This window comes from Pithys albifrons, chromosome 11 (genome assembly GCF_047495875.1).
Source record: "Pithys albifrons albifrons isolate INPA30051 chromosome 11, PitAlb_v1, whole genome shotgun sequence".
NCBI classification, from domain to species: Eukaryota; Metazoa; Chordata; class Aves; order Passeriformes; family Thamnophilidae; genus Pithys; species Pithys albifrons.
Genome location: NC_092468.1, coordinates 2069609 through 2095168, shown reverse-complemented (window position 1 = coordinate 2095168; position 25560 = coordinate 2069609). Strand labels below are relative to the sequence as shown.

Below are 25560 nucleotides of genomic sequence, written 5' to 3'. Positions count from 1 at the left end.
GAACGTGTGCAGCCCGGCCAGGATCGCTCTCCCCATCCAGCAAGGCCAGCAGCAAACCCCAAGCCAAGCAACAGGCTGAAGGTCAAGCAGCCAGACATGGCAGAATAGCTCTGGAGAGCCTGGCAGCCTTTGGTGGCCAGTGTCCTGCCAGCAGCCCCCTCCCTGCCTCCCTCCCTCTGGCAGCCCCTTGTGCTGGCACAGAGGCACCTGCCCAGCACTGCCCCGTCCAGCTGCCAGGGAAGGAGGAGCTCCCTGCCAGAGTGTGCCCCAAGGTGGCTGGGGACACACAGCCAGTCCTGCAGGTCTCTGCCACAGGGCATCCACCTTGGTATGTTTTGTTTTTAAGAAAACTTGGCAAAACATTTGCTGAATCTCCAGCTGCTGAAGGCTTGTTCTTTAGGGACAAGGAACAGCTGTTGTCACAGCAATGTCATTTGTTACTGAAAAAAGGGACAGTAGGAGAAAACCAGCAGAAATATTTGCAGTTCTTTCTCTGAGCACAGGCTGTGACTCTCTCCCTGAGCCACACTCTGCAGCTCCTCACAACTGCTCCCAGCCCCTCTGTGTGGGCAGGGTGTCCCCAGGCTCCCCTGTGGAAGCAAAACTGGGCTCTATCATGAGTCAGGAGCCCATCAGGCTTGTGTTTTACCCCCAGCAATCCCACCTGGGATGCAGTACCTGCTGCCAGAGGCTTGCCCACCTGGGCACAGGTATTTCCCCATGGGAGGGAGAATTCACCTTCAAAGCCAAGTCTCTTCCTTGAGGTCGCGCCATTGGATTCGGGTTTGTGCCGACCCTCATTGTCTCCCTGCCACCTGAGGACATCCTTGACCTCTACAGCAGGGCTATCCCAGCCATCAATTAGCTCCCCAGTTGTGTGGATACCAGGAAACTGGATACATGGGTTTATAGTTCAGTGGAAAGTTCTGCTGCCGTCTTAAATCATAAAGCACAGCTGCTGACACAGCAGAACTGCAGGATGAGGCATCTGAGCAGTCTGGGGTTAGAAAACACCAGGAGCAATAAGGACAGCGTCTTGCAGCTCTGTTGGAGGGAGGAAAAAAGGACAGGGAGGCCAAGAGAGCAGATTAAAACTCACCAGAGTGCAACTGGAATGTGTTATCCACCATGGATGAGTCCCAGTGCTCCAAAGTTAACTTGAGGTTGGGAGAGGAAATGGGAGCTGAGATTTAAGGTCTGCAAATGCAAAGAAATGGCTGGCAAGAAACAAAACAACCCCTAGGCTCCAAATACACCCACATGGGCTCTGAATAAGCAGTTCTGAGGAGGAAACAGATCTTGGGAGTCTGGGTGGACAGTGCTGTGAAAATACCCCCTCCTGGATGGTGAACAAAGCCAGGCTAAAGCTGGGATGGGACTTGCAGAGGAAGGACATGGAGAACAGGACAGGAGCCACTGGCACACCTGCATGTGGAGCAGCACAGCTGGCCCTGGACTCCCATCTCAAAAGGAGTATGGCATTCCAGAACCCAGAGGAGGAGAAGGAACAGCAACAGGGAACAACCACTGCACAAAGGCTCTCAAGGCTGGAGGTGACACTGCTGCCTCCCTCATGGACAGCACAGCTGGGAGAAACAGGGGGTCTCTTTGCTGTGACCCAAGAAACCATAAGCACCAAAAGAAAGGCAAAAGTTTCAAAGTAATGAGTATCTTTAACCAATGGCCAAAGAGGTCATCAAGGTTGTGTTAGTTCCACTACATTAAGGGGCATTAATCTTAACCTGACTTTGGTGTTTCCTCCAATGGAGTTACATGCCCAGGCTTTCTCTCCAGACAGCAGGGAAGAGCCCACTGCACTGGGATGTAACCTTGTCCCCCAGGGCTGAACAGAGAGAGCAGGTCAGGAGAACATGCCCTGAGGAGAAGGGCAGCCACTTTTTCCAATGCAGGTATCTACAACAGTCTTGGAAAAGCACTTTGACACCCTCAGCCTTGGCCCTGGCTGGACTAAGGTCTCCAGCAGCCCCTCTTTGGCACAGGGGAGGCAGGATATCTTCCCACCACACCTTCTGCTGGAACCTTTACAGACCATTGCAAAGGAAAAACACCTGCACAAGAGTTAAAACCTTTTCCCAGGAATGCAGCCTGCAATTTCCCCTTCCACCCAATGGGATTCCAATAACCTACTTCTTGCTCTACATTCGTACAGTCTCTCTCCCCAATCACCCCTGGAGAAACGCCAGCCATGTGGTAAGTACATGTAATCATGGCACTGTGAGAGCAGCCCTTGTTCTCTGGCCATTAATTCATCTCCCTGGGACTTAGGTGAATGTTTGAAATCCTGCAGGAAATCCAGCAAGCTGCCTTTATTCAAAAATCAACATGGCATTAAAAAGGCTTTCTCCTTTCCCTCTTCAAAATGCAAATATTTTAGCTCCAAAAACACCCTGGCTCCTGGACAGATGTTGCTGGTTTGGGCCTTATCTCAGGGCCAACAAGGAGGTTCCTCTGCATGGGAAATTCAAGGCCACGGAAATTTCTTGGAGCAGGAGGGTTCAGTGTTGTAGGGGAGGCAGCAGCACCCACCTTGAGCACAGCCTGTCCCTTCTTCATGGCACACTCAGAAAAGCACCACCAGAAACCTTCGCTTTCCTCTCTCAAGATGGAAATAGAGGATAAAAGAGAAGAAAAGAAAATGCAAAAAAGCCTTCAAAACCCAACCACCTCTCCCCAAGGACTGGCATTTCTAGGAAAGCAGAAGCTCCTTTCAGATGCTTTCAGTGTGCTGGGAACACATTGTGGCCAGCAAAGGAAGGCAGCAGAGCTCAGCCCCTGGGCAGCTGGGCTGGGAACACCCAGCTCACCAGGAGGAGAAATAAAATGAGGCTCTACTGAATTTTTCAGCCCAGCAGGAAGGAAAGTGCCAGCAGCCCCCAGAGCAGTGACCACCACGTGCTGGGCTGCAGAGGCTCCAGCTCTGAGCTGCCAGGGAGGAAACACATCAGCTCAACACCAGCTGGTGCCATCGGAGTGCCCACACCGAGCTCGGCTCTGGTTCTCACTGTGGCTGCACCACTGAAAACCCACTTTTACCAAAGTCCCCAGACAGACTTTTTGCCTTCATGTTGTCACTGAGCCACCACCTCTCTGGAGCTGGAGAGGAATGAGGGCAAGAGGAGTCCTGGAGGAGCAGTGAGGTCAGGACATGCAGGGAAATGCCTGAGGATGGGAGGCAGGCACAGAGCGAAGAGGGTTAGAGCAGAGTTTGGTGCATAACCAAACACCAGGCTTAGGCAACACCAGGCTTAGGATCCAGCCATGCCAGTCATAGTTCAGGAGATCAGACTGTCCCACCTGGGACACGAGGGAAAGGGACCACAGGGTCAGGGGGCTGCACCCCAGAGGAGTGGCTGGGGAGGAAAGGGTGCTCCGTGTCAGGCAGGAGCTCAGTGACAGGTGAGAGGGGAGTGCTAAAGGCCAATGGGCAGATGGCAAAACTGTGATTAGAAAGTCACTCCAGCCATAAATCACAGGGACCTGGAGACGGGCAAGCCCCAGATGGCTTGGAAGGTCTGCCTGGCGGAGCCCAGCCCAGCTCAGCATGCATCTGGCCCTCCTTCCTCCTCCTCCTTCTCCTCACCAGGTTCAACCACCTCCAGCCAGCTCCTCATGGCCACAACTGAATTAGGAACCCTTGAATCTGAAACAACTCCAATGCACAAACTAAAAAGCAAAACCACTACCTGGACCCCAACAACATTATCATCCACCCCCACACAGGACTCTCTCTGCATTGTTGGGGGTTACACATAAATCCCATCCCTGACACTCCTGCCTTGGCAGGGATGCTGTGGCACCATCCAGGGGGGCACAGAGGGTGCAGGATAGTGCAAAGATGCAGAGCTGGGTGGAGGAAGGCTCCCCATGGCCACACACGCTATTTCTGGATATGCTGAGGAGCTGCTCAGGGCTGGATTTGCAGGCGAACACGGGGGTGTATCAGCTGTCCACGCTTTGGAAGAGGCTCAGGAACAGCAAAGGGGCAGCAGCAGGCTGGGAGGGAACAGGATTTATATAGAGATCCACGGGGAAAACCCGTGTCTCCAAACATAGTAACCTAACACCAGGTAGTAGTACTCGCTCCTGCCTGTGGATCCAGAACGACAACCTTCCCCACCCAGACCCAGAAAAGCCCACTGCCCTCTCACTCCTGCCTGAAAAGCACCAGCAACACGCACAAAAAGAGCCCCTGCCTATGCCAAGCCGCCGAACCCCCTCTGTGCCAGTGGGTGCCTCCCGCAGCCCTTCCCAAAGCTGCTGGAGAGCCCTTGAGCTCACAGGTGCTGTCGCTCCCCCGGGACCCCCGGCCAAGCCCGCGGGGTTTGGCAGCGCGGCCGGGACAGGGGCCAGGGGTAAAATTAGAAAGCGTGTCCCTGCCAGCCCCTTCTGCGAGCTGCAGGGACCAGCTGAGCCCAGTTGCTAACCTGTACTGTAACCCTTCATGTCCCCTCTCCTGTAGGCTGGGACAGTTACTAGAAAGCCAGGGATTTGCAGGGCTTTCCTTTTTGATCAGCCGTCTCAAGCTACCCCGGAGAGCCGGGATCAGGGACTGATGGAGCAGAGGGAGGTGGGGTTTTTTGGATCCTTTGGGACAGTTGAGATTGCACCCTGCAATTCCCATCGCTGCTGCCACTTTGCACACCAGGCAGCCCCGCAAAGATTGATCCTCCCTGTTTCAGAGGCTCGTGCCTGCTCTCCAGCCCGTGCTGCGCTCCTCCTGCAGCATTATTGTTATTATTTACGCTCCTAAGCATCCTCCGAGTTCTGCCGGGGGACAGAATCCAAAGAGAAAGCCTTTTAAGGATTTGTGCCAGCGCCGGGAAGCGAATCCCCCCCAGCGAACAGTGGTGCTGGGGGATTTGAGTGTAGACAAGTGCTTAGAGCCGAAAAGGGCAGCGGGAGGGGAGGGAGCCGGGGGCACGCTCTGAAACCAGACCCTCCCGCCCAAAACGCAGCTCCTTCCTCTGCTTTAGGAAACGGATCCCTGCTGCGATTTCCTTTCAAAGGTGACTTGTAACCTCTTCATTAGGGTCTGCTTTGGCAGAGCCCCGATGGTGCCGCGGGCAGGGCCGGTGCCGCGGGGCGGGAGCGCGCTGGCCGTGCCGGGGGTGGGCAGCACAGCCCGCCCGGCCGCGCTCTGATGGGGACCATGGACTTCAAGGCGGACCCCAGTGCAGTAACCATCAACCTGCTGCTCATTGTCCGCCCCGAGGAGGCAGCGAGCAAGGAGAAGGGGCAGCGAGAGGGGCAGAGAGGAGGCAGCCGAGGCGCAGGTAACGTCCCGCCTGCATCGGGGCGAGGAGGGGAGGGCTGCAGGTGCACACGGCAAGAGAGGCAGCAGCTTTGCAGCAGAGTTTGGGCTCCCCCCGCTCTTTCTTCTCTTTGCAGACATGCTGCAAACCCCCAAACTTCCAGCTTTTTTTGCAGAAGCGCGGCGTGCCCGCGCAGGTGCAGCCCGTGCAGGGAGCCTTGTCCGTGCAATGCTCGGTCCGGCACCGGGGTGCGGGAGCAGCGGGGGTCACGCACACACACACACACAGAGCACACACACACAGACAGACAGACACACAGAGCACACACAGACAGACACACACACACACACAGAGCACAGACAGACACACACACACACACACACACACACAGAGCACACACAGACAGACAGACACACACACACACAGAGCACACACAGACAGACACACACACACACACAGAGCACACACAGAGCACACACAGACAGACAGACAGACAGACACACACACACACACACACAGAGCACACACAGACAGACACACACACACACACAGAGCACACACAGACAGACACACACACACACACACACAGAGCACACACAGACAGACACACACACACACAGAGCACACAAAGAGCACACACAGACACACACACAGAGACAGACACACACACACAGAGCGCACACAGACAGATACACACACACACACAGAGCACACACAGACAGACAGACACACACACACACAGAGCACACACAGACAGACACACACACACACAGAGCACACAAAGAGCACACACACACACACACACAGACACACACACACACACAGAGCGCACACAGACAGACACACACACACACACACACAGAGCACACACAGACAGACACACACACACACAGAGCACACAAAGAGCACACACAGACACACACACACACACAGACAGACACACACACACAGAGAGCACACACAGACAGACACACACACACACACAAAGAGCACACACAGACAGATACACACACACACACACACACAGAGCACACACAGAAAGACAGGCAGACACACACACACACACAGAGCACACAAAGAGCACACACAGACAGACACACACAGAGCACAGACAGACACACACACAGACACACACACACACACACAGAGCACACACAGACAGACACACACACACACACATACACACTGATCCGAGGGCCGTGCTCGCACCTCGCTGTGTCCTGCAGCAGCCCCGAGGAGCCTCCACGGGCTCCCTCAGCTGTGCAAGGGGAGCAGGGCTCAGGCTCGGTGGTTCCAGCCCACACAGCACCCACTGTGCTGGATTACAGGGTAAAACTGTGTTGTTTGTGGTGCGCCCGGGCTTTGTGTCGAGGATCACTGTCCTGAGCCATTTATAGCTACAGTTTGGGACGGTGTCGCTGGCCCAGCTCCTGCCCTGCAGCGGGTCTTCCAAAAAGCAACGGTTGTGCTCTGCAGTAGTAAGGGGCAGAAGGAAAGGGAGGAGAAGGAGTATTCCTGCTCTAAAACCTTAGGGAGAAGCTGGATTTTCAGACAACCAGTCGTAGGCTAACCAGGCTAGGCAAAGCTATCACAAAAGTTGTGTTCATGCTTCATCTAACAGAGCTCCCAGCACCTGCCCAAATGCAAGCAAGCTTTATCAAAGCGACTTAGACCCCGACTATTGCACTTTCTGCCTCCCAGGATTTAGCAATAAGAACTGCAGCCCATGCAGAAGATGAGGCAAGGAAGGTGGATCCTGCTGACACCTGGTTCAGCTGAGTTGATGGGTTACATAAGAGGGTTTGGGGTGTTTGGCTCCAGGCAGTGCCAGCACCTCACTCCAGGAGGACACCCTGCCAACCTCCTGTTTATATCTTACAGGTTTGGAGGATGATGGCAATGGAAACAGCAGATCACAGACACCCCAGAGGAGAGACCTTAATGGTATGTGAACTTCTGTCTCTACTGATAAACCATGCCCAGCACACACAGCCCAAAGCTCTCACCACCCAGCTGTGCTTCTCCAGCATAAACGTGCTTCAAACAACTCATCCCTTTCCAGCCTTTTGAGGGGGCCACATGTCATGGGAAGCGTCCCCTCTGGGCTCTCCTCTGCCCGTGGGCAGGAAGGACAGTGGTGGCACTGCCAAGCCCCCCCACATCCATCTGCAGGGGATTCTCCTGCCATGGAGCTCGGTCGAGTTACAGGTGCACGGAGATCTTACATTTCACAGCCAGCTGATGGCAGGGGAAATTCAGTGCCCCAAATCACTCAGGTTGCAGGCAGAGCTTCCAGAGACTTCCCCAGCACTCACACAGCTTAGGCAAGGTCTGGGGTGTGCAAGAAACCTTTGGGATCTCAACCCGTCCTTTCCTCACCTCCCCTACTCAGAGACTGAGCACAAGGCAGGTGTGATTCCTGTCCAGGAACAATGTGACTGCTAGTCCTGACTGTATCCCTGCCAAATCCCAATCCCCTGTCCTGAAACAGCTCAGGAGGAACATGACCCCAGGGCTGTAGTGCAAGGGAATAGAGCAGCTCCCAAGGAAGGGGTCAGACCATCCCACCTGCTTTCCTGGCAGTCTAAGCCTAACCTGGTGATTAGCAGAGACAGCGATGTGCACAGGTAGAGCAAGACACTTAATTCTTATGGTAGCAGACAGTAGATTTTAGTTACACCGAGCAGGAGCTTTGCTTCCACAGGCCAAGCAATAACAGCGTGCAAAAGCCCCGGCTGTTCCCAGCAGGCTGCTCAGCAGGAGCCCTGATCCAAGTCCCTCTGAAATCAGTGGTGGCTGGAGAGTGCTCACAGTCTGGGAACAAGAGATATTTCATGCCAAGGCAGTACTTTGAGAGTTTTATAAACCAAATAACAAAAGCCTCTGCTCTGGGAAGCAGATAAATAGTCTGCACTCTCTCCCTTCATCATGCTCAAGAGAGTCTGCAACCAGAGCTGCAGAGCAGTCAGAGCCTCCTGTAAGAGTAAGAGGATGGGATTTATTGATCATTTCCCACCCTGAATTAACATCAGGAGTGTTTAGTACACACATGGGAATCCTTCCCTCGCAGCTCTACCTTGGGCACTATTCAAACCCCTGTGAGGATTGATGAGGAATTCAGACACCGGAGGAGCTTTGGCTCCTCTGGCACCACAGAGGTTAATGAATTCCTCTTTAATCAGCCACATTAGTGTCCCCATGAAGCCTCTGACACCCCTGGTGCTGCCACAATATTTGCAAACATATAATCCCCAAGCCCACTGAGGCCCAGGGGCTGTGGCCCCACTCCACAAGATCCCATCACTGCAGGGGCTGCCCCTTTGTCACAGCCACACAGCACGAATGGTACAGGCTGGGAAACCCGGGTTCCTGGTGCTGGGCTCTGGGGGCTGGTGGGATGGTGATCCCACAACACTTTGGAAAAGAGTGAGGGATCACCCTGGCCAACATCCCCACTGCCTCTGGAAGCTGGAGCACCAGAGCTGTGTGGGAGTGAGGGCTCAGTGTCCCCTGGCTTTGCTGCCACCAGCACAGCCAGAAGGAGCAGGTTTGTGCTGCCTCCACCTGTGTGTGTCCCGGGCACACCAGGTGCTCCCAACAGCTCCCTCTGCTCCAAGGATTCCCAGGCCAGCTGGCATCACAGGGACAGGCAGGGGCTCCCAGAGGGGAGAGAGGAACGCAAGGATGAGATGCAGAAAACCACACCAACCCTTCACCTCCAAGCCCCTGGCACTGCCCTTCCCTCCCACCTACCCCTTCAAACACCATGACCTCCACCCTGAGCAGGAATACCTCTCTGGAGCAGGGCAGGCACTCCTGGACCATGAGCAATTGTGCTTTGAAGCTGGAGAACAGGGCTGAGCTGCTGGAGTCATTCCTTATCCTGCTGCTCAGCAAAGGCACAGCTTTAACTCCCCTCCCTGCTGGGCCCCTCTGCTCTCCCCAGGCACTGAAATGTTTCCCTCTGTGCCACCAGGCCGGCGTGTCCCCGGGGAACTCTGTGAGCAGCCAAAACCCAGGACTGACCCCACCCACTCGGGCTCTGACACAGGTAAGTGATGAGCCAAGAGACAGAGCAGGCCCTCAGTCAGCTCCCAACAAGCTTTTTCTCTAATAAAATAACCTCAGAGCACCCCTAAAGAGAGAATAAGTCCTACTCTGGACAGCTGCCCCACAAAGCACTTGCTGGCCAAGGGCACAAAGAGAAGAAGTGTTTCTCTGAGCTCTGAGAAACCTGGTCTAGTGGAATGTGTTCCTGGCCATGGCAGGGGCTTGGAACAAGAGGATCTTTAAGGTCCCTTCCAACCCACACCATCCCATGATTCTTTATGAGGATATCTTGATCAGGAATAGTAAAAAAAAAAAGTCATAAAAGCATCAGTGACCATTTTCTACCAGTGGTTTTTAAAGCAGTGGATGTAGCCCTTAAAAATGTGGAATTATATTTCTCATATGCCTTTTAAACTCAGTGGATGGAGCATTCCTTAATGGCAAGTTTGTTGCTTGAAAACAAACTTGGGCAAAAACTGAGACAGAGGAAGTTGGTGAGAAAAGCCACAAAACCCCAAAGCCATAAAAGAATCACAAGAAATAAAAAAGGGCCCCTGAAAATACAAAAAACCTTGAGGAAATCAAACTGTTTGCAGGAAGTCATCCCTTTGAGAAAAAACTTCATTTATCTTTGAATTGACTGACAAAACACATCAGCCAGCTCTGATCTTGACACCCTGATCCTGCACCATCCCAGAACTGGAGTCAAGCTCTAGGGTTTAGGGGGTTTACAGGTTTTCTTACCTTCTGCTTTAGGAGCTTAAAGGACATCAAACCTCTCTGCATAATCCCAGGAGAAACTCCACTTTTCTAAAGTTAAATGCTGCAGGAAAACTTATTCTTTGATGAAAGTGCAGATTCCCAGCTAATTAGCTGGCTCCAAGAGCTGGCTTTCAAGGGAAACCCCAAATGTTATGAGATTCTTGATAAAATTGGAGGAGGTATCACTGGATGGCAGCCCCGAGGTGCAGTAACATCTTGACCTTCAGTCTCCCAAGCAACCTCTGTCTGATCCGAAACAGGAGCCCACAAGCACATCGTGCTCCTCCAGGGAAGTTCAGGGGCTGCAAAACCTTCTGAAATACCTGCCCAAAAAATGCAGTCTCTGTCAAAAAGTTTGGGTAGTTCTGATAAGACACTCCCTAACTTTTTTCCCTGTATTTCTCTCTCCGAAACTTTAAAGACCAGACTCCAGTTTCCACAGGAGGTTGTTCTGGAGCATCCAGCACACCTGGACCTGGCTCTGCCAGGACCCTGCCTTTTACAGGCAATGGCCTTTGCCAGACGTTTCAGTATCACAAGTCAAACCATTTTCATCGTTCCAAGCCTTTTTCTATTTAATTCCAAGAAAAATCAATGAAAGACATCGATTCTCTGCTTTCCACAGCTCCATCAAGAGCTCTTTAATATGGTGATAAACCTTGGCAATCACCAGAGCTGCTGCTTTGTCTGAAGTTAAGAGCTGCCTCAGCAAGCAATCCTGCCCTTCTCCTCCATGTCCCAGTTTTCCTTTTCTTAGGGAGTTTATCATCATTTCTTCCAGGAACCCAAGTGACAGTGGAAATTCATCCTGAGGATATCCCACTCCAACCCATCAGGATACTTTCCTTGGAAAAAGGTACATTCCCTGGCTTTCAACCCTGGCTGGGTCTCAGAGCATCCTTCCTTCCCCTTGCAGAAGCCAAGGAGCTCGAGGGGGTGCTGAGCCCCTGGAGCCACGGCAGGGCTGTGCTGCTCCCACTGACCATGCCTGGCTGTTTCAGGTTCCCAGAGGCTTCCCAGCCTGAGAGGACGTGACAACAAAGGTGAGGCTTCCCTGGCACATGTTTCCAAGCCACCCCTCAGCCAGGAGGACACAGGCTCCTTCTCCCCATGGGAGGCTCCTGAGAGGATGCCAACCCTGCTCTCGCTGACAGGCAGATGCTGCTGGCTCCTGTCCATGCCTGGCACTTGAGGAGCAAAATCCTTCTGCTCCTGGGCTGGGGGATCTTCTCCTCCTCCTCCCCAGCCCTGGGACAGGGCGGGTGTTGCCAGCCTGGGGGCCGTTGGGTCCCGCAGAAATCCTCCAGCTGCCACAGAGCTCTCAGTGAGGATCTCATTGACTGCTCTGGAGCTCAGCTCGCCCTCCTTTCACGCCTGGGGGGTTTGGCTGTGGTGGGCAAGGGCTTGACGTCCCCAGCCCTCGGGCCAGAACAGGAGATGGATGCCTGACTGCTGGGGAATGTGGCTCTGTGGGATGGCAGAGCCGGGATGGAGCACACTCCGTAGGGTGCTGACATCTATGTCAGAATGCAAGGGAATGGGCAAAGAGCCCCAATTCCAGCTTTTTCCACCCAGTCCTGCTCTCCAGAGCCACCTATTTCTGCTTCTTTTTTCTCTCCTGCCAACAGCTCCCCACCTCACACTCCCTTCTCCACTTTGCAGGTTTCCTGGGAACGGAGGCCCCGCGGCCACCGGGAGCAAAAGACCTGCACGGTAACTCTTCCACCACAGGTGGCACCGAGCTTCCCACCCCTGCTCATCGGGATGGCAGACTGGGGTGGCTTTGGGAGTGTCACACGTGTCCAAGCCCTTCCCAAGGCTCCAGACCCAGGGAAGGCTGCTCAGCAAACAGGCACGACCCACACTGACTGCACATCACTGGAGCCCGTGCACCTATAACCTGGCAAAGATAAATCTGATAACCAAATTTAAAACAAAACCATCCCCTTCCCAAAAGACAGGAAGTAATTTTCAGAGCTGTATAGAGGGAGAAGCTCTAAATGTGTAAATCTGTTTCCTCTCTGTTAGGTTAGTTTAACAGGCTCCTTTCAGGGAAAACACAGATAAGCAAACAAGGCTGATACAGAAACAGTTGCCCGCACTGAATACAGGCCATCCATGCACATCCATGTGCCTGCATCCTCCCTGGCAAGCAGCACTGCAACTGGAACTGCCCCAAAACCCCTCCCTGGGGCAGAGGTTTCCAAGGAGAGCAGGGCTCACCTTAACAACATTTTTACAAGTCAGGAATAGACCCTCTGGCTACCCCTCCAGTGGGCTGGAGCCTGGCCCAGAGCCCTGTTTTGGGGAGCTGGAGAGGGATGAGCACAGATTCCAGAGCACTGCTGGCTCCTCAGCTGGGATGGGATGCTCTTGGGGCCTCTCCTGCAACCCACTCCCAGCACTTGCTGAGCAGGCAGAGGGGTGTCCCACTTGCCTGAGCAGGGTCATATGAAGCACGATGTGACCTGCTGTGCCCAAGCCCAGCTCCAGCAAACAGCAGCTCCACTGCACCATCCATTCACCTCTCCCACCACTCTGGAGTCACACAGCAGCATTTTCACCTCAGAATCTCTTTCAAATCCCATTTTTGCCAGAAAAAATCCTACAGAGACAGCTAGAGGAGTCTCCAGTCCTGAATGGCTCTGACAGGCTGCAGCACTCAGTTCTCCTCAGCAGCCAGCAGAGCAGGGAGGGCTGAGGCCCAGGCTCACTGATGGGAGACAGCACTGTCAGCTCATTCTAAGACTGTTAAAAATCAGTTACCTGATTAATTAGGGCAAGTTATTAACCCTTTGTTCACACCAAGTAGAACCAGGAGCCTGGAGCCTGCAAAGATGCAGACAGAGGGTGAGGCACAGGGGTTTCAGTCTGATTTCTCCCAGTGTTCCACTCCTCATGGGCTTGAATTCCTGCAGAATCATGGCCCTTTACCACACAAAACTCCTGGACAAATCCAGACCTTTAGTGGGCTTTTTAAGAAGTCAGTTTTTTCCAGGGTTTGCACAGCACAGATTTTCCCTGATAGTTTCCCACTGTATCTCCTGCCCCTCCATACAATATCCTGGGATTTCCTATTCTGTTATGCAGTGCCAAAGGCACAGAGGCAGTTCCTGCTCCAGCGCTGCCCAAATTCTAGCAGAGTAGACAGGATGGCTCCTGCTTCCCATGCTGCTGGCAGGGACCTCCTGTGGGTGCCCTTGTGTCCTCTGCTCCCTGGGCACCCTCTGATGGAACCTCCCTGGGCTGGGCTGGAGCTCTGTCCTCTTGTCCAGCCACACAGTCAGGAAAAACACCCCCTGCCTTCCCAAAACAATGACAACTCATTTCTTCCCAGTGTATCCATGGGACAAATCCTCTTTGAAATCCATGCCAGTGGATCTGCAGCAATTACAGAAGCTGGATGCCTACGCATTAAAAGTAAGTCTTGCCTTTGCCTCTGTCCTCCTCCCAGTTCCCCTCCAGGGACATTCCATAAAACCTGGCTCCCAGAACTAACACCAGTTTAGGCTGAGGTCTGGGCCAACAGCCTCAAAATATCCCAAACAAGTGAAAAACCATTTCCCTGCAAACATTAACAAAGAGATCCTGCTCTAGGAAAGCAACTATAACCAAATATACATGGACCTGGAACTGTAGTTCTCTTCTTGAGGAAGCTGGAGGCAGAGCTGTCTCTGGCAGGTGTGGTCTCACTGGCTTCAGAAGAACAAGGTTGTGGGAAAGAGGGGAGATCCACCATAGAGATTCTCCCCCATCACCTTGCCATGCTCCTTCCCCACACACAGGTGAATGTCAAGAGCAGCGTGGAGGAACTCGTCAAAGCCCTGCTCAAACAAGCCCGAACCGACCTGGAGAAGGTCCGAGCCATATGGATGTGGATATGCCACCACATAGGTAGGCTGAGACCTTCAACTGGAAATAGGGCTGCTGCTGGCAGCTTGTGGTGTGGGCTAGTCCCATGTGGTGGGGGCGATGAAGGCTTTCTGGAGGTGTTAATCTAGAAATGCATCCTGAGGTTCTCCCACCACCTCTGCTCCACAATCCCTCTCCTCACACTGCCAGGCCCCAGGTCTGTGTGTACATGATGAACCTGCAACTCTACCTGACTCATTCAAAGTGTGACCAGACAGTCCCTGCTGTGTGAGCAGCCAGAGCACAAAGCCACAAAGCCAGGCTGCCCAGCACCAGAGGGTTCACTGTCACCTTCAGAGCCACCCAGCACCACCCTGGGGAGGTGGAGAGGGAGCAGGTGATGATACAGATGTCAGAAGCAACCTGGTCTAGGGGAAGGTGTTGGAAGGTGTAAGGATTGGAAGAAGATGAGCATTTAGGTCCCTTCCCCCCCAACCACTCCAGCTTTAATCTCCACCCCTGTCCTGAGTCCCCACACCCCGAGAGCCCTCCCCAGCACACTCTGATGCTGAGGCCTTTGCTCTGGGAGGGTCTCAGTGTCACGTAAGTACCCCCAGACACCTTCAAGCTGCCTTGCCCAGCTTGGTGTCTCACTCTGACACCTGTGTGATTGCAGTTCCTCCTGCACCTGCACCTTTCCAACCCCCATGAGAGCTGCAATTCCCCAGGCTCCCCTGCCCCTTCCTACCCAACCCGAACCTGAGCAGCACTGGAGTTACAGAATAACCAAGAGATGGGAAGAGGACAAGGGAGGAGGAGGAGGCAGCACTTGTAGCCTTTCCAGTCTGGCACATCAGAGAGGCCTAAAGGTTTCTTGCCACCTCAGCTCCTTGATGGGGGGAACTGCATGTGCAACATGATCACATTTTGCATAGCATAAGCAAAAATATTTCTTTCCCATGAAGTCCTGGGGTCAGAGAAGCACAGCTGTCCTTTACTCACCTCTTGCACATCCTGACAGGGCACTGGTGCAGTGCTGGCTGTGACTGATGGTGAGGAAAAGTGCAGTTTGGGCAGCACTGCCCTAACCTCACACCCACCAGCATCAGCAGAGCTTTGCCAGACACTGCATGGTTAGGTCAAACAGCTTTAATCTTGCCCTGAAAGGTGCAGAGTGCTGATTTCCCTGCAGTTCCTGACGCCCACACTGACTGACAGCAGTGCTGACCAATCCATCTTTGTGCTGTTAACCCATTTCTGCCCATCATTGCCTGGGCCAGGCCTGTTTTGAGTGAGCACATGCATCTCACACACATTCAGGGGATGTCCCTGAGCCCCAACAGCTATGCTGGCATGTCCTCTTTCCACCATCTTGGCCCTGGTTCTCCTCCCTTCCTGGGAGACTGACCCCTATTTACATACATGAGAAAGAAACACAGAGTTGGGAATTTAAATGTGTTGGCAAAAATGCAATGTATCTGTCCTGGAAGAGCACTAACAATATAAACTCCTTTCCTGGATGGATTTTAAGTGAGAGTTCTGCTCCCTGAGCATCTCTTCCCACCCAGCTCCAAGCCATGATGGGCTGCTATCCCCATGAATCAGCAGCAGTGACAATTATTTTAGCTGTCATTTCTGGCATCAGTACAGAGCTGGGTGTAGCCAGCCAGCTCTCCACACCCCTCAGAGTGCTCTGTGGCATTGCTGGTGGCCACTGACCAGCCCAGGTGGAGGATCCAGCCTTTCCCAGTGTCCCAGAGCCAACCCCCAGGAGGCACCAGCTGAGCCCCTCAGATAAAAGACAAGCAGTGGCAGCATTTCAGCAGAGCACACACAGACACAGAGCCTGCTGCCAGCTTTCCTCTCTCTGCCCCAGCACCAAGGGGAGGGTGAAGCAGCTGATCAGCATTTCTGAGAGCTCTGTCAGAAAAATACATCCGTATTTTAAGAAAGAGGTTGAGGACAGCCAAGGTTGGTGGGCAATGAATTAACCTTCCCAGACCAGTTCCTCAAGCTCTGTCTGAAGGAGCCCTGCTGTGCTGCTTTTCTGCATTCATTCCAGGACATCAAGGGTTCCTACACTTCCAGGCATTAATATGACCTGGCTGGATGGGGCTTAGAATCACAGAAAGGATTGGGTTGGAAAAGACCTCCGAGGTCATCAAGTGCAACCCTTGGTCCAGCTCCAGTCCCTTCACCAGATCATGGCACTCAGTGCCACGGCCAAGCTCAATTTAAAAACCTCCAGGGCTGGGGAATCCACCCCCTCTCTGGGCAGCCCATTCCAATGCCTGAGCACTCTCTCTGCAAAGAATTTTTTTCTGCTCTCCAGCTTCAATTTCCCCTGGCAGAGCTTGAGCCCATCGTGCCCCCTTGTCCTATTGCTGAGTGCCTGGAAGTTGCTTGGAGCAACCCGTTCTAGTGGAAGTGTCCTGCCCATGGCAGGGACTTGGAACGAGATGGGCTTGAAGGTCCCTTCCAACCCAAGCCACTCTTGAAATCTATCACTCACTTGCAACCAATTACTTCAGGTATTTCCCAACAAGCTGCTTTCCAGGTGTTTTTAATACAAATTGCATGTAGAGTGCAAAAAGCTCAGTGGTTGCCTTTGAGGTTACACCAGTCTGACTCCTTCAAATGCAGAGTGCTCTGGTTTTTACTGGGAACTCTTGAGACTGTGGATCTCCCACATGAGGGCAATCCCTGGGGATGCCCATCTTTCCCCAAAAACTCAGACTTTTCCTCCCATGTGGATTCAACTGCTGAACCCCAGGCTTAGAGCAGAGGGTGATGAGAGACAGACCCTGTCCCTGTGCCCCCAGAGTGTCCATGCAGCATGTGCCAGGCTCAGCTCTCTCTGCTCGCACTTACGGAGACACAGAGCAACCTGAGCACTGCTGCCCCCCAGTCCCGCTGCCCCCCAAATCCCACTGCCACCCAGTCCCACAGCCCCCCAGTCCCACTGCTCCCCAGTCCCGCTGCCCCCCAGTCCCGCTGCCCCCCAAATCCCACTGCCACCCAGTCCCACTGCTCCCCAATCCCGCTGCCCCCCAGTCCCGCTGCCCCCCAGTCCCACTGCTCCCCAGTCCCACTGCTCCCCAGTCCCGCTGCCCCCCAAATCCCACTGCCCCCAGTCCCGCTGCCCCCAGTCCCGCTGCCCCCCAGTCCCGCTGCCCCCCAGTCCCACAGCCCCCCAAATCCCGCTGCCCCCCAGTCCCGCTGCCCCCCAGTCCCGCTGCCCCCCAGTCCCACAGCCCCCCAAATCCCACTGCCCCCAGTCCCGCTGCCCCCCAGTCCCGCTGCCCCCAGTCCCGCTGCCCCCCAGTCCCGCTGCCCCCCAGTCCCGCTGCCCCCCAACCCACTGCTCCCCAGTCCCAGTGCCCCCCAGTCCCACTGCCCCCCCATCCCAGTGCCCCCCAGTCCCACTGTCCTCCAGTCCCATTGCCCCCCAGTCCCACTGCTCCCCAATCCCAGTGCCCCCCAGTCCCACTGCTCCCCAATCCCAGTGCCCCCCAATCCCAGTGCCCCCCAGTCCCACTGCCCCCCAGTCCCACTGCCCCCCAGTCCCACTGCCCCCCAGTCCCACTGCTCCCCAATCCCACTGCTCCCCAGTCCTGCTGCCCCCCAGTCCCACAGCCCCAGCTCCTGGGTGAACTTTTGCCTGGGTTCCTCCCCACAGAGTACGACGTCGTGGGCTACCACAACAAGAGCCAGGTGTCGAGCAAGGCCGAGGATGTGCTTCAGATGGGGAAGAGCATTTGTGAGGGCTATGCCGAGCTCTTCGAGCAAATGTGCAGGTAAATTAAGTTCAGAAACATTCGGTGCCAGGGAGAGTCAACATTCCCTGTCATCTCCGTGCCTATCCCGTCTGCCTTTGCATTGACTGATGTGACTTTAAGCAGGACGTGGAACTTTAGTTTTCAAACCATGCTGTGGAAAAACAGCAAGTCCTAGAAAGGTCAATTTTGCTCCCTCCTCCACTCCCTCCACTCCCCTCCCCAGCATAATTTACTTGGTGCCATCTGCTGAGCTTCGCATTGCATTAACATAATGGCAGATGAAAACACGCAGCTAATTTGATTAGAAGAAGTAGGATTTTCCTTGGAGTATGTGGATGTGAAGGTTAAAAGCAGCACATGACTTGAACAAGGAGTGCTGTCTCCAAGGTACTCCCATGGCAGAGGTATGCACAGCCCCAGAAGGAGCTTTCCCAAAACCCTCTGGAGATGCTCTGTCGCCTCCAGAAGCACCACAGGGACACCCAGGCTGTTTTCTGAGGCCAATCTCAAGGTGCTTCACTGTTGAGGGCAATACTGCAATTCCCAATTTATGGCTTTGTTGGCATTTAATGACTAAAATCCATTCTCCTGCCTAAAAAACCTCATGGACTTCACTGGGGTTTAGTCACAGAAAGTTCCCCCCTCAGAGAGAGATTTTACAATCCCAAATGACACAAGAGGCAGCCCCTTCCCTGGCAGGGAGCAGAGGTGCCTTGCAGAGGGATGCAGCCCAAATCCCTTCTCCCTCACATCTCTCCAACCCAGTAAGGAAGGGAGGTGGCTGTAGGACGAAGTAACCCTCCAACTCCACAGCAAGGAGCAACACTTCCCCTCTCCCAGCATCCCACCTCTCCCAGGAGCTTGCCTTGGACAATAGTGAAAGCAATGAAGGTGCCTGAAGAGTTTCAGGATCAGCCTTATACAGAAGGGTTGTCCAAGAGAAGAAAACTGGACCTGATGACTGAGGGACAGGAGATTGGAAGGGACTTCCTAAAGCAACCCCAAGAGGGTGGGCTCATGAGGTGGCTCTCCCAGGGAGCACCCTCCATTTACAAGATGGCCTTGGAAAACTCAAGACCAGTTATTAATCAGGTGTAATTAACAATTGGCTTTCCACACCATGCCAAAAGATTTGGGAAGGTTTTCACCATGCAACAGATAAAACCTACAGAGAAAAGAGAGGTATAAAGAAAACCAACACACTGTGCCAGATGCTGAAGTGGTGAATGCTTCCAACCAACAACATATCCTCTGATATGTATGTGGTCCCTTCCAACCCAAACCATTCCATGATAGTGGATCTCGCTTTCTAAAGAGCAACATACAGGATGGTGACATATGAATTTATAGCTGCATCTTATGGAAGAGTTTATGAGCAGTTGGGGGCAGGGGAAATTTGCATCTGTTCATTAAAAAGCATATGTTTAGTTCATTAAAAGCATTAATCTTTCCAAGGATATTTTTGACTATTTAAAGGCACTGTTGATTTACTCATAATTCCTCAGTTCCAGGTTGATTAGTCACTATGTGATTCAGGAAACCTCCCAGTCAACCAGCCTATTATGTTGTCAAATACTAGCTAAATATTTAGCTCCTTTCCTGAAAAACTGTACCCAAAGACAACACCCCTTTCTTGCACAGGAATCTCCTCATCCCTTCCTCCCATGCTCTCTTCAAGTCTTACATTGAGTTCAAGCAGAAAGGCAAGAGGCAAAGAGCAGGCACTGTATAGGGAAGCTTTTCAGAGCCAAGTTTTAGGGGGAAAAAAAGGTACTTTAACATGCCTTTTTTTCCTAGCTCCTGTGAGGAACTTGAACAAACAACCCAATTTGCCAGTCACCAGGAGTGCCCCCAAAGGTCCTGTCAAAGTCAGTGTCTGACACTGATTGAGTCCTACTTGTCCCAGTGCCAGAGGGAACAGTTCCTGTTGCAGACACAACACTGTCACCTCTGACCACAGCTCTGGCAGCCAAACTTCTCCCCATTAGCTGAGGCTCCTGTCACAGAGGAGAGGTGGGCACAGACAGCGGGAAGCTGGCCATGAAACATCACTTTCCAAGCATCAGGTGTGATTGGGATGAACACCAACAGGCTCCTGACCAACATTTCAGCAGCATTTATCAAGAACTGGCTCCTCATCTGACAAGCTAACTCAAGCAGGCAGCAGGGCTGAGTGAATCAGGGAGCATAAATTCATGACTTTAATTGAGGGCAGCCTGGATTCAGGGAGAATCACTCACCAGGATGAGTGATGAAGGCACAACAATTATTTTCCCAGGAGAGGCTCCAGCAGCACCTCTGGGACCAAAGCTGCCTGTTCTGCCTATGGTGGATCTGCCCACCCAGCTGCTCCTTCCTCAGAACCAGCCTGCAAATAATCCAGGTTTCACACCCTCTTTCCTCTCCTGTTTCCTACAGTCTGTGGCTTTCCCTCTTTTCAGGAACAGAGACAAACATCTACCCACCATAAACATAAACCATTCTCCCCCTCTGGAGAAGTCAGATTTGTTCCTCTAAAAGAGGAAATTATCAAAGTCAACCTGAAATCAAAGGGAATAAGGTAAATCCTATGGACACCTGTAGCAAGATCCAGACTCACTCTTTTTGAAGCAGAAAAGCAACTTTGTGTTCAACCCCCTTGCTGCACCAAGCAAACATTGCCAAATGTTTCTTAATTCAGTTCATTCTTAAATTATTTTGTACTTAGACCACAGTGCACCATCACAGTGGCACTTGAACCATTTCTGGAGACCTTCCCCATCTTTTTTCTGCCTGCTTAATTTATCTGTATAAAGTCATTTACACAGAAACTCAGTGACCCTTTTCACCAGTACAGAACTGCTCTTGTAAAGGATGTTTAAGCCTGGATTTTTATCAGTTGCTAGAGAGGTCACTGTCTAAGTGCTCCAGCCTTTCTTTTGGGAACTTTGAACATATCCAAGCACAAACTCTACTTGCTGCTTTGCCAACATTCACTGTAATTGAGAGCACAGCGAGAGCCAATGGCAGAACTTGTCCCTTCATGTTCCCTCTGAATATTCCCACTAACAAGAATGTCTAGAGAAGCCTCGAAGGATTAAACACCAATCCCCATGAAATTAGTGGGAACTTGGTGCTGAGCTCCTTGAAACTCCCAGGATCAAATCTTCCCTACAGTTCTGGGCCAGCCCCCAGTCTCAGTTACACCACGTAAATCCAAGCTCTCACCAGTCTCGTCAGTGGAGTTGCTCCAGATTCACTGCCCAGCTCCACCTGAGAATTTGGCTCACAGGGGCCTGTGGGCTGGCAAGGGCTTCCCACACCACCTGCAACAGCAGGGTTCTCTGTGGCATTCCCTCCAGCCTGGCCACATTTGCTCTGGATACCCCTGGAACAGGCAGTGTCCTGCTGTCACTGCTCCCTCCTCTCCTCTGCTGAAGTGCTCACCTTCCCTCAGAACCAGCATCCTCTCCATGGGAAAACGGTCCTTCCTACAAGCACCACTGCACTGCCAATTGCCAGTCAGTATCTGTTAGCAGACCTCAATTGCTTAACAGTCATGCTAATTATCTCTCCCATAAATATCCCTTTTCTCCTGAGCTAAACCCACATTATGCAGACAATGTTGCTCTGGAAGCCTGCACAGTTTATTACTTAAGGTAGTTGTTCCATTTAACACACTTTTCAGCAAAGAAGAAAAATGTCAGTGCTGTCCCACACAGAATACAATCCTCCAAGTGAAGCAATTTTAGATTAATGCTGAAATAAGATGCCAATGTTAGAATCCATTGCTATCATCAGCAGAGAGCTTATTAACACAGTGCTTATTTAAATCTTATTTACACATCCACATAGGTATTCATTATGTCTTTAGAAAGAGACTATTTAATCATTTCTACCCTGGGCAAGCACAGGCTCACTCTTTCAGGAAACTAAATCAGCATCCACAGTCCCGTGAGGTCTGAGGTACCTTGGCTGGTGTCAAACACCAGGCCCCCTGTCACAGGGAGAGGTACAGACTGCACTTCTAATTTATAATTACATGGGCTAATTGTGGACAGCGTCAAAGGGATTCCACTGAGTAACAAGACAGAGAGCAATTAAGCCCACTTTATCTTTGTCATCCTCTAACAGCGCTGAATTGATGGTGCATCAGACAAAAAGAGAGGGAATATGCAGAAACTGGAAGAGAAGAGGCCCTTCCTTCAGCAGGATCCTCTTTCCAAGTCCCTGTGCAAAGAGTGCAGGAACAAACAGCCCTACCCAACATCTCGGGCATCATCACCTTTTTTCCTTCCACAGAGGTACCTGAGAGGTGTCAAACAGAAATCTCCTTCTGCATCTTATCGTTTCCTTTCAGCATTGCAGGGATCCAGTGCAAGAAGCTGTCAGGACATGCCAAGGGACACGGGTACAAGACAGGGCAGACCTTCACAGGGAACTCTGACCACGCCTGGAACGCTGTCTACATTGAAGGAAGGTGGCATTTACTGGACAGCACCTGGGGAAGTGGTTCTGTTGATGATTCCTTCACCAAGTTCACCTATAGGTAAAGAACCACTCTCTAGGCTAACTCATAAACCCACCAGAGAGGCAGAAGGAAAGCTGACGGGTTTGGCAAACCAAACAGGGATGTATTTTCAGTGTCATGGCAAGACCCAAAGCCCTGTCAAGGTGCCTGGGCTGCCTGCACAGGGGATAGAGCATGACCTGTAGACAGCCAGTGGCCCTGAGCAGAAGCCACAAACTGCTGAAAGTCCACTGGCTCTGCTTATCACATCTTCAGTTAATGCAAGTCCCCATAGCACTCAATTCCCAGCTTTTGTGAATCCATTTCAAACAACGGCCAGGGCCTCCCTCTTTCCTCAGGAGGGGAAAAGTGCAAATACCTGGGATTTATCCCAAAGCTCTGGAAATGGAAGGCCCAAGCTCGGGTTTGTTCTGTGCCTGGAGGATTTCAAAGCCACAGATCTGTTTGTGAGCAGCCCAAAGCACTCTGACGTTCTCCTGCTGAAACCTCCACCACTGCGTGGGAAGAGCTCAGTACTTACAATTACTCACATTCCCTTAATTTCTCCCCTCTTTTCCAGGTACAATGAGTTTTACTTTCTGACTCACCCGGCCCTGTTCATTAACAATCACTTCCCAGATAACAGTAACTGGCAGCTCCTGAAGCCCACCCTGACGCTGAAGGAGTTTGAGAACAACATGCTGCACAACAGCAACTTCTACACGCTGGGGCTGCTGGGCACGCACCCCGAGACCCCCATCATCCACACAGGTAACACCCCTCGGAGCAGAGGCTGTGCAGCACCTCCCCCCATTCATCCCACATCCAACACACACAGCTGGGCACTTCTTTGGGAATGCTGAGCACCCCGAGTGCAGCTCTGTTAGCATAAAACCACTCAGGCACCCCCACTGAACACCAGGGCCCAGGTTTAAGATCACCTCCCTCGGATTTTCCAAGAGCTGCAGGAATTTAACTGGATGGCTCATTTAAAGAGTTAAAACTTAAGAGGCAACAACATTTTAAGACTTAATGAAACCTTCAAGCTGTTCAGAACAGGCTCCCAGGCAGGCAGAATATCTCATATCTACATACTGGACTTTGAAGCTCCTGGGAGCAGCTACTGGACTAGCACCTCTAATTAAGCCCTTCACGAGCAATCATAGAATTATAGAATCCTATAATGGTTTGGGTTGGAAGGGACCTTAAAGATCATCTTATTCCAAGGGTAGGGACCAGGTTGCTCCAAGCCTCGTCCAACCTGGCCTGATGGCAGTTTCAGTTACATTTCACACAGGCTTTCACATTCTCCTGGACCACAGCTCCATTTCTGTGTACATCAGAACAGGAAAAATGCACATCTTCAGAACAAAGGCCATTCCTTATAGATGTTGAGGGAGACTGGTCCAAGCTATGACCTGCCAATTACAGCGCTTTGTTTTACTATTAGAGAAGCAGCAATTTATTTGGACAGATTAGGCTGCCCAGAACAGGGTGTACATACAAAAATTGTACTGACACTCCTATGCACTCTTTTTTTTGCATTTCCTAGTAAATGGAAAAGCCTCTGTATCCGTGGATAGCCGCCCCGGCACGTTATTTATGTTTAAGCTGAAGGGAAGAGAGGAACACGGCTTAATGACTTTGAACAAACACGGGATGAAGCTGGATATCTACCCACAGACAACAGGGAGTCACAAGCTGGAGATCTTTGCCAAGCCCTCCAAAGCCGAGGCTTCGGACGGGGTGTACAAGTGCGTGGTGGAGTACGTGGTGGAGTGCGGGTCGGTGGCCGAGGCCGAGCGCTTCCCCAGGGACCTGCACCAGCCCGTGGGGCCGAGCTGGTTCTCGGAGCGCCAGGGCTTCCTGCGGCCGTCCCACCGCGGGCCCACCATCCACACCAACGACGGGCGCTGCGCCCTCACCTTCACGCTGGGCAAGGACATCAGCGTGCTGAGCTCGCTGCACTGCGACGGCAGCAGCCTCGCCGAGGACATGGGCAGGCGCCACGTCCTGCAGATCCACCGCAGGAACCAGGTCGAGCTCAAGGTGCACCTCCCGCACGCAGGGGACTTTGTGCTGAAAATCTACTCCAAGAAGAAGTCGGATCCTGGTAACTATGACTACATCTTCAACTACCTCATCAAGTGCCTGAACACGGAGGTGAAGTGGCCACCCTTCCCCCAGAGGTACAGCAAGTGGATGGAGGACTACGAGATCGTGGAGCCGCTGTCGGGCCTGCTGCCGGCCAACCGCAACGTCCAGTTCAAGCTCAAAATGCACGGCATAGCCAAGGTGCTGGTGCAGGCTGAGAACCCTCACCCTCTCACCAACAACAGAGGCTGCTGGGAGGGAACCTGCAACACCTCGGGGTGCAGAGAGGTGTTTGTGATGGTGCACGAGAACGCCAACCACAGCTTTTACTCACAAGTCCTCAAATACGAAGTTGAGACCCAGTAACACCCTCTCTCTCCTTCTTCTTTCACTCACCTGCATGAACCAACCTTCCCAACGTGCCCCAAATCAACACAGCTTTAGGAGATCACTCATTCTCTCAATGAAATCTGTTCTTTCAACAAATGGCAGGACAACACTTGCAGGCTTGTGCAAGACCACGGGCTCAAAGACGGTCAAAGAAACAGAAAATCCTGTTAAGAAGGGAGCAGCAGTGGAAGACACGAGGTAAAAACCTCACCTGTGTTCCAGAAATACTGTCCAGACAAACATCTTGAAGAAAACCACTGCCTGTCTGGCCACATTCTTTGCCAGGAGTGATTGCTGGTTTCCAAGGTATGGACCATAAGAAAAGTCTTACAAGGGCTACTCCAAGAAGAATTCACCCAGTTATGGGGCAGGATGAAGGAAGTGTACCCTGGTTTTGAGCAGCAATATTGGGCACGAGGAACTTCAGGATATTTAAACCAAGTTTCTGTGTATGTTTAGTCAAGTTATATGTCACAGGAGAGAAGTGTTAGGAAGAAGATACAACATGAAGTTTCCTTGTGCACTTCATTGTCTTACAGATTTAATGGATACTGTGGAAGTGCTTTTTACACTGACTCTTAAATACAATCTACAAACTGATTTTTACCTTTTTATATTAGAGTATTGTAAACATTTTTTCTGCTGTAATTATATCTTAAGCTTGTGAGTGTTTCCACAGCTAAAACTACAGTAAGAAGAAGAATAAAGAAATCTCTCCTTACTCCAATCTGTCCACGCAATACTGCAGATAAAAACTGATGGGTTCCTTGGGATAGTGAGCTGAGTGACATTATTACCATGTAAAAAGTATTTGGTGCTGTACTCTTGTAAAAAAAACCCCATGTACAAGGAAAAGGGAGGCTTCTGGTGA

At 52.2% G+C, this 25560-nt stretch overlaps 1 protein-coding gene across 1 annotated transcript; it reads left to right on the top strand.

The window, feature by feature from the left end:
* The first annotated feature begins 5161 nt into the window (after window positions 1-5161).
* On the top strand, window positions 5162-24861 carry KY (kyphoscoliosis peptidase). Its single transcript, XM_071566450.1, has 12 exons — window positions 5162-5294; window positions 7155-7219; window positions 10307-10362; window positions 10847-10941; window positions 11087-11128; window positions 11748-11798; window positions 13423-13505; window positions 13871-13979; window positions 17617-17734; window positions 22056-22244; window positions 22786-22976; window positions 23758-24861. The coding sequence occupies exons 1-12, from the start codon at window positions 5162-5164 to the stop codon at window positions 24663-24665; spliced, it is 2040 nt and encodes a 679-aa protein (XP_071422551.1). The 3' UTR covers window positions 24666-24861.
* The last annotated feature ends 699 nt before the right edge of the window (window positions 24862-25560 follow it).

What these genes read in the sequence shown, in the direction of transcription:
- KY (XM_071566450.1), top strand. Translation starts at nt 5,162, where the DNA reads ATGGGGACCATGGACTTCAAGGCGGACCCCAGTGCAGTAACCATCAAC. An exon ending in GAGAGGACGTGACAACAAAG is followed by an intron (nt 11,129 to 11,747) that starts GTGAGGCTTCCC and finishes TCCACTTTGCAG; the next exon opens with GTTTCCTGGGAACGGAGGCC. An exon ending in GGGAGCAAAAGACCTGCACG is followed by an intron (nt 11,799 to 13,422) that starts GTAACTCTTCCA and finishes ATTTCTTCCCAG; the next exon opens with TGTATCCATGGGACAAATCC.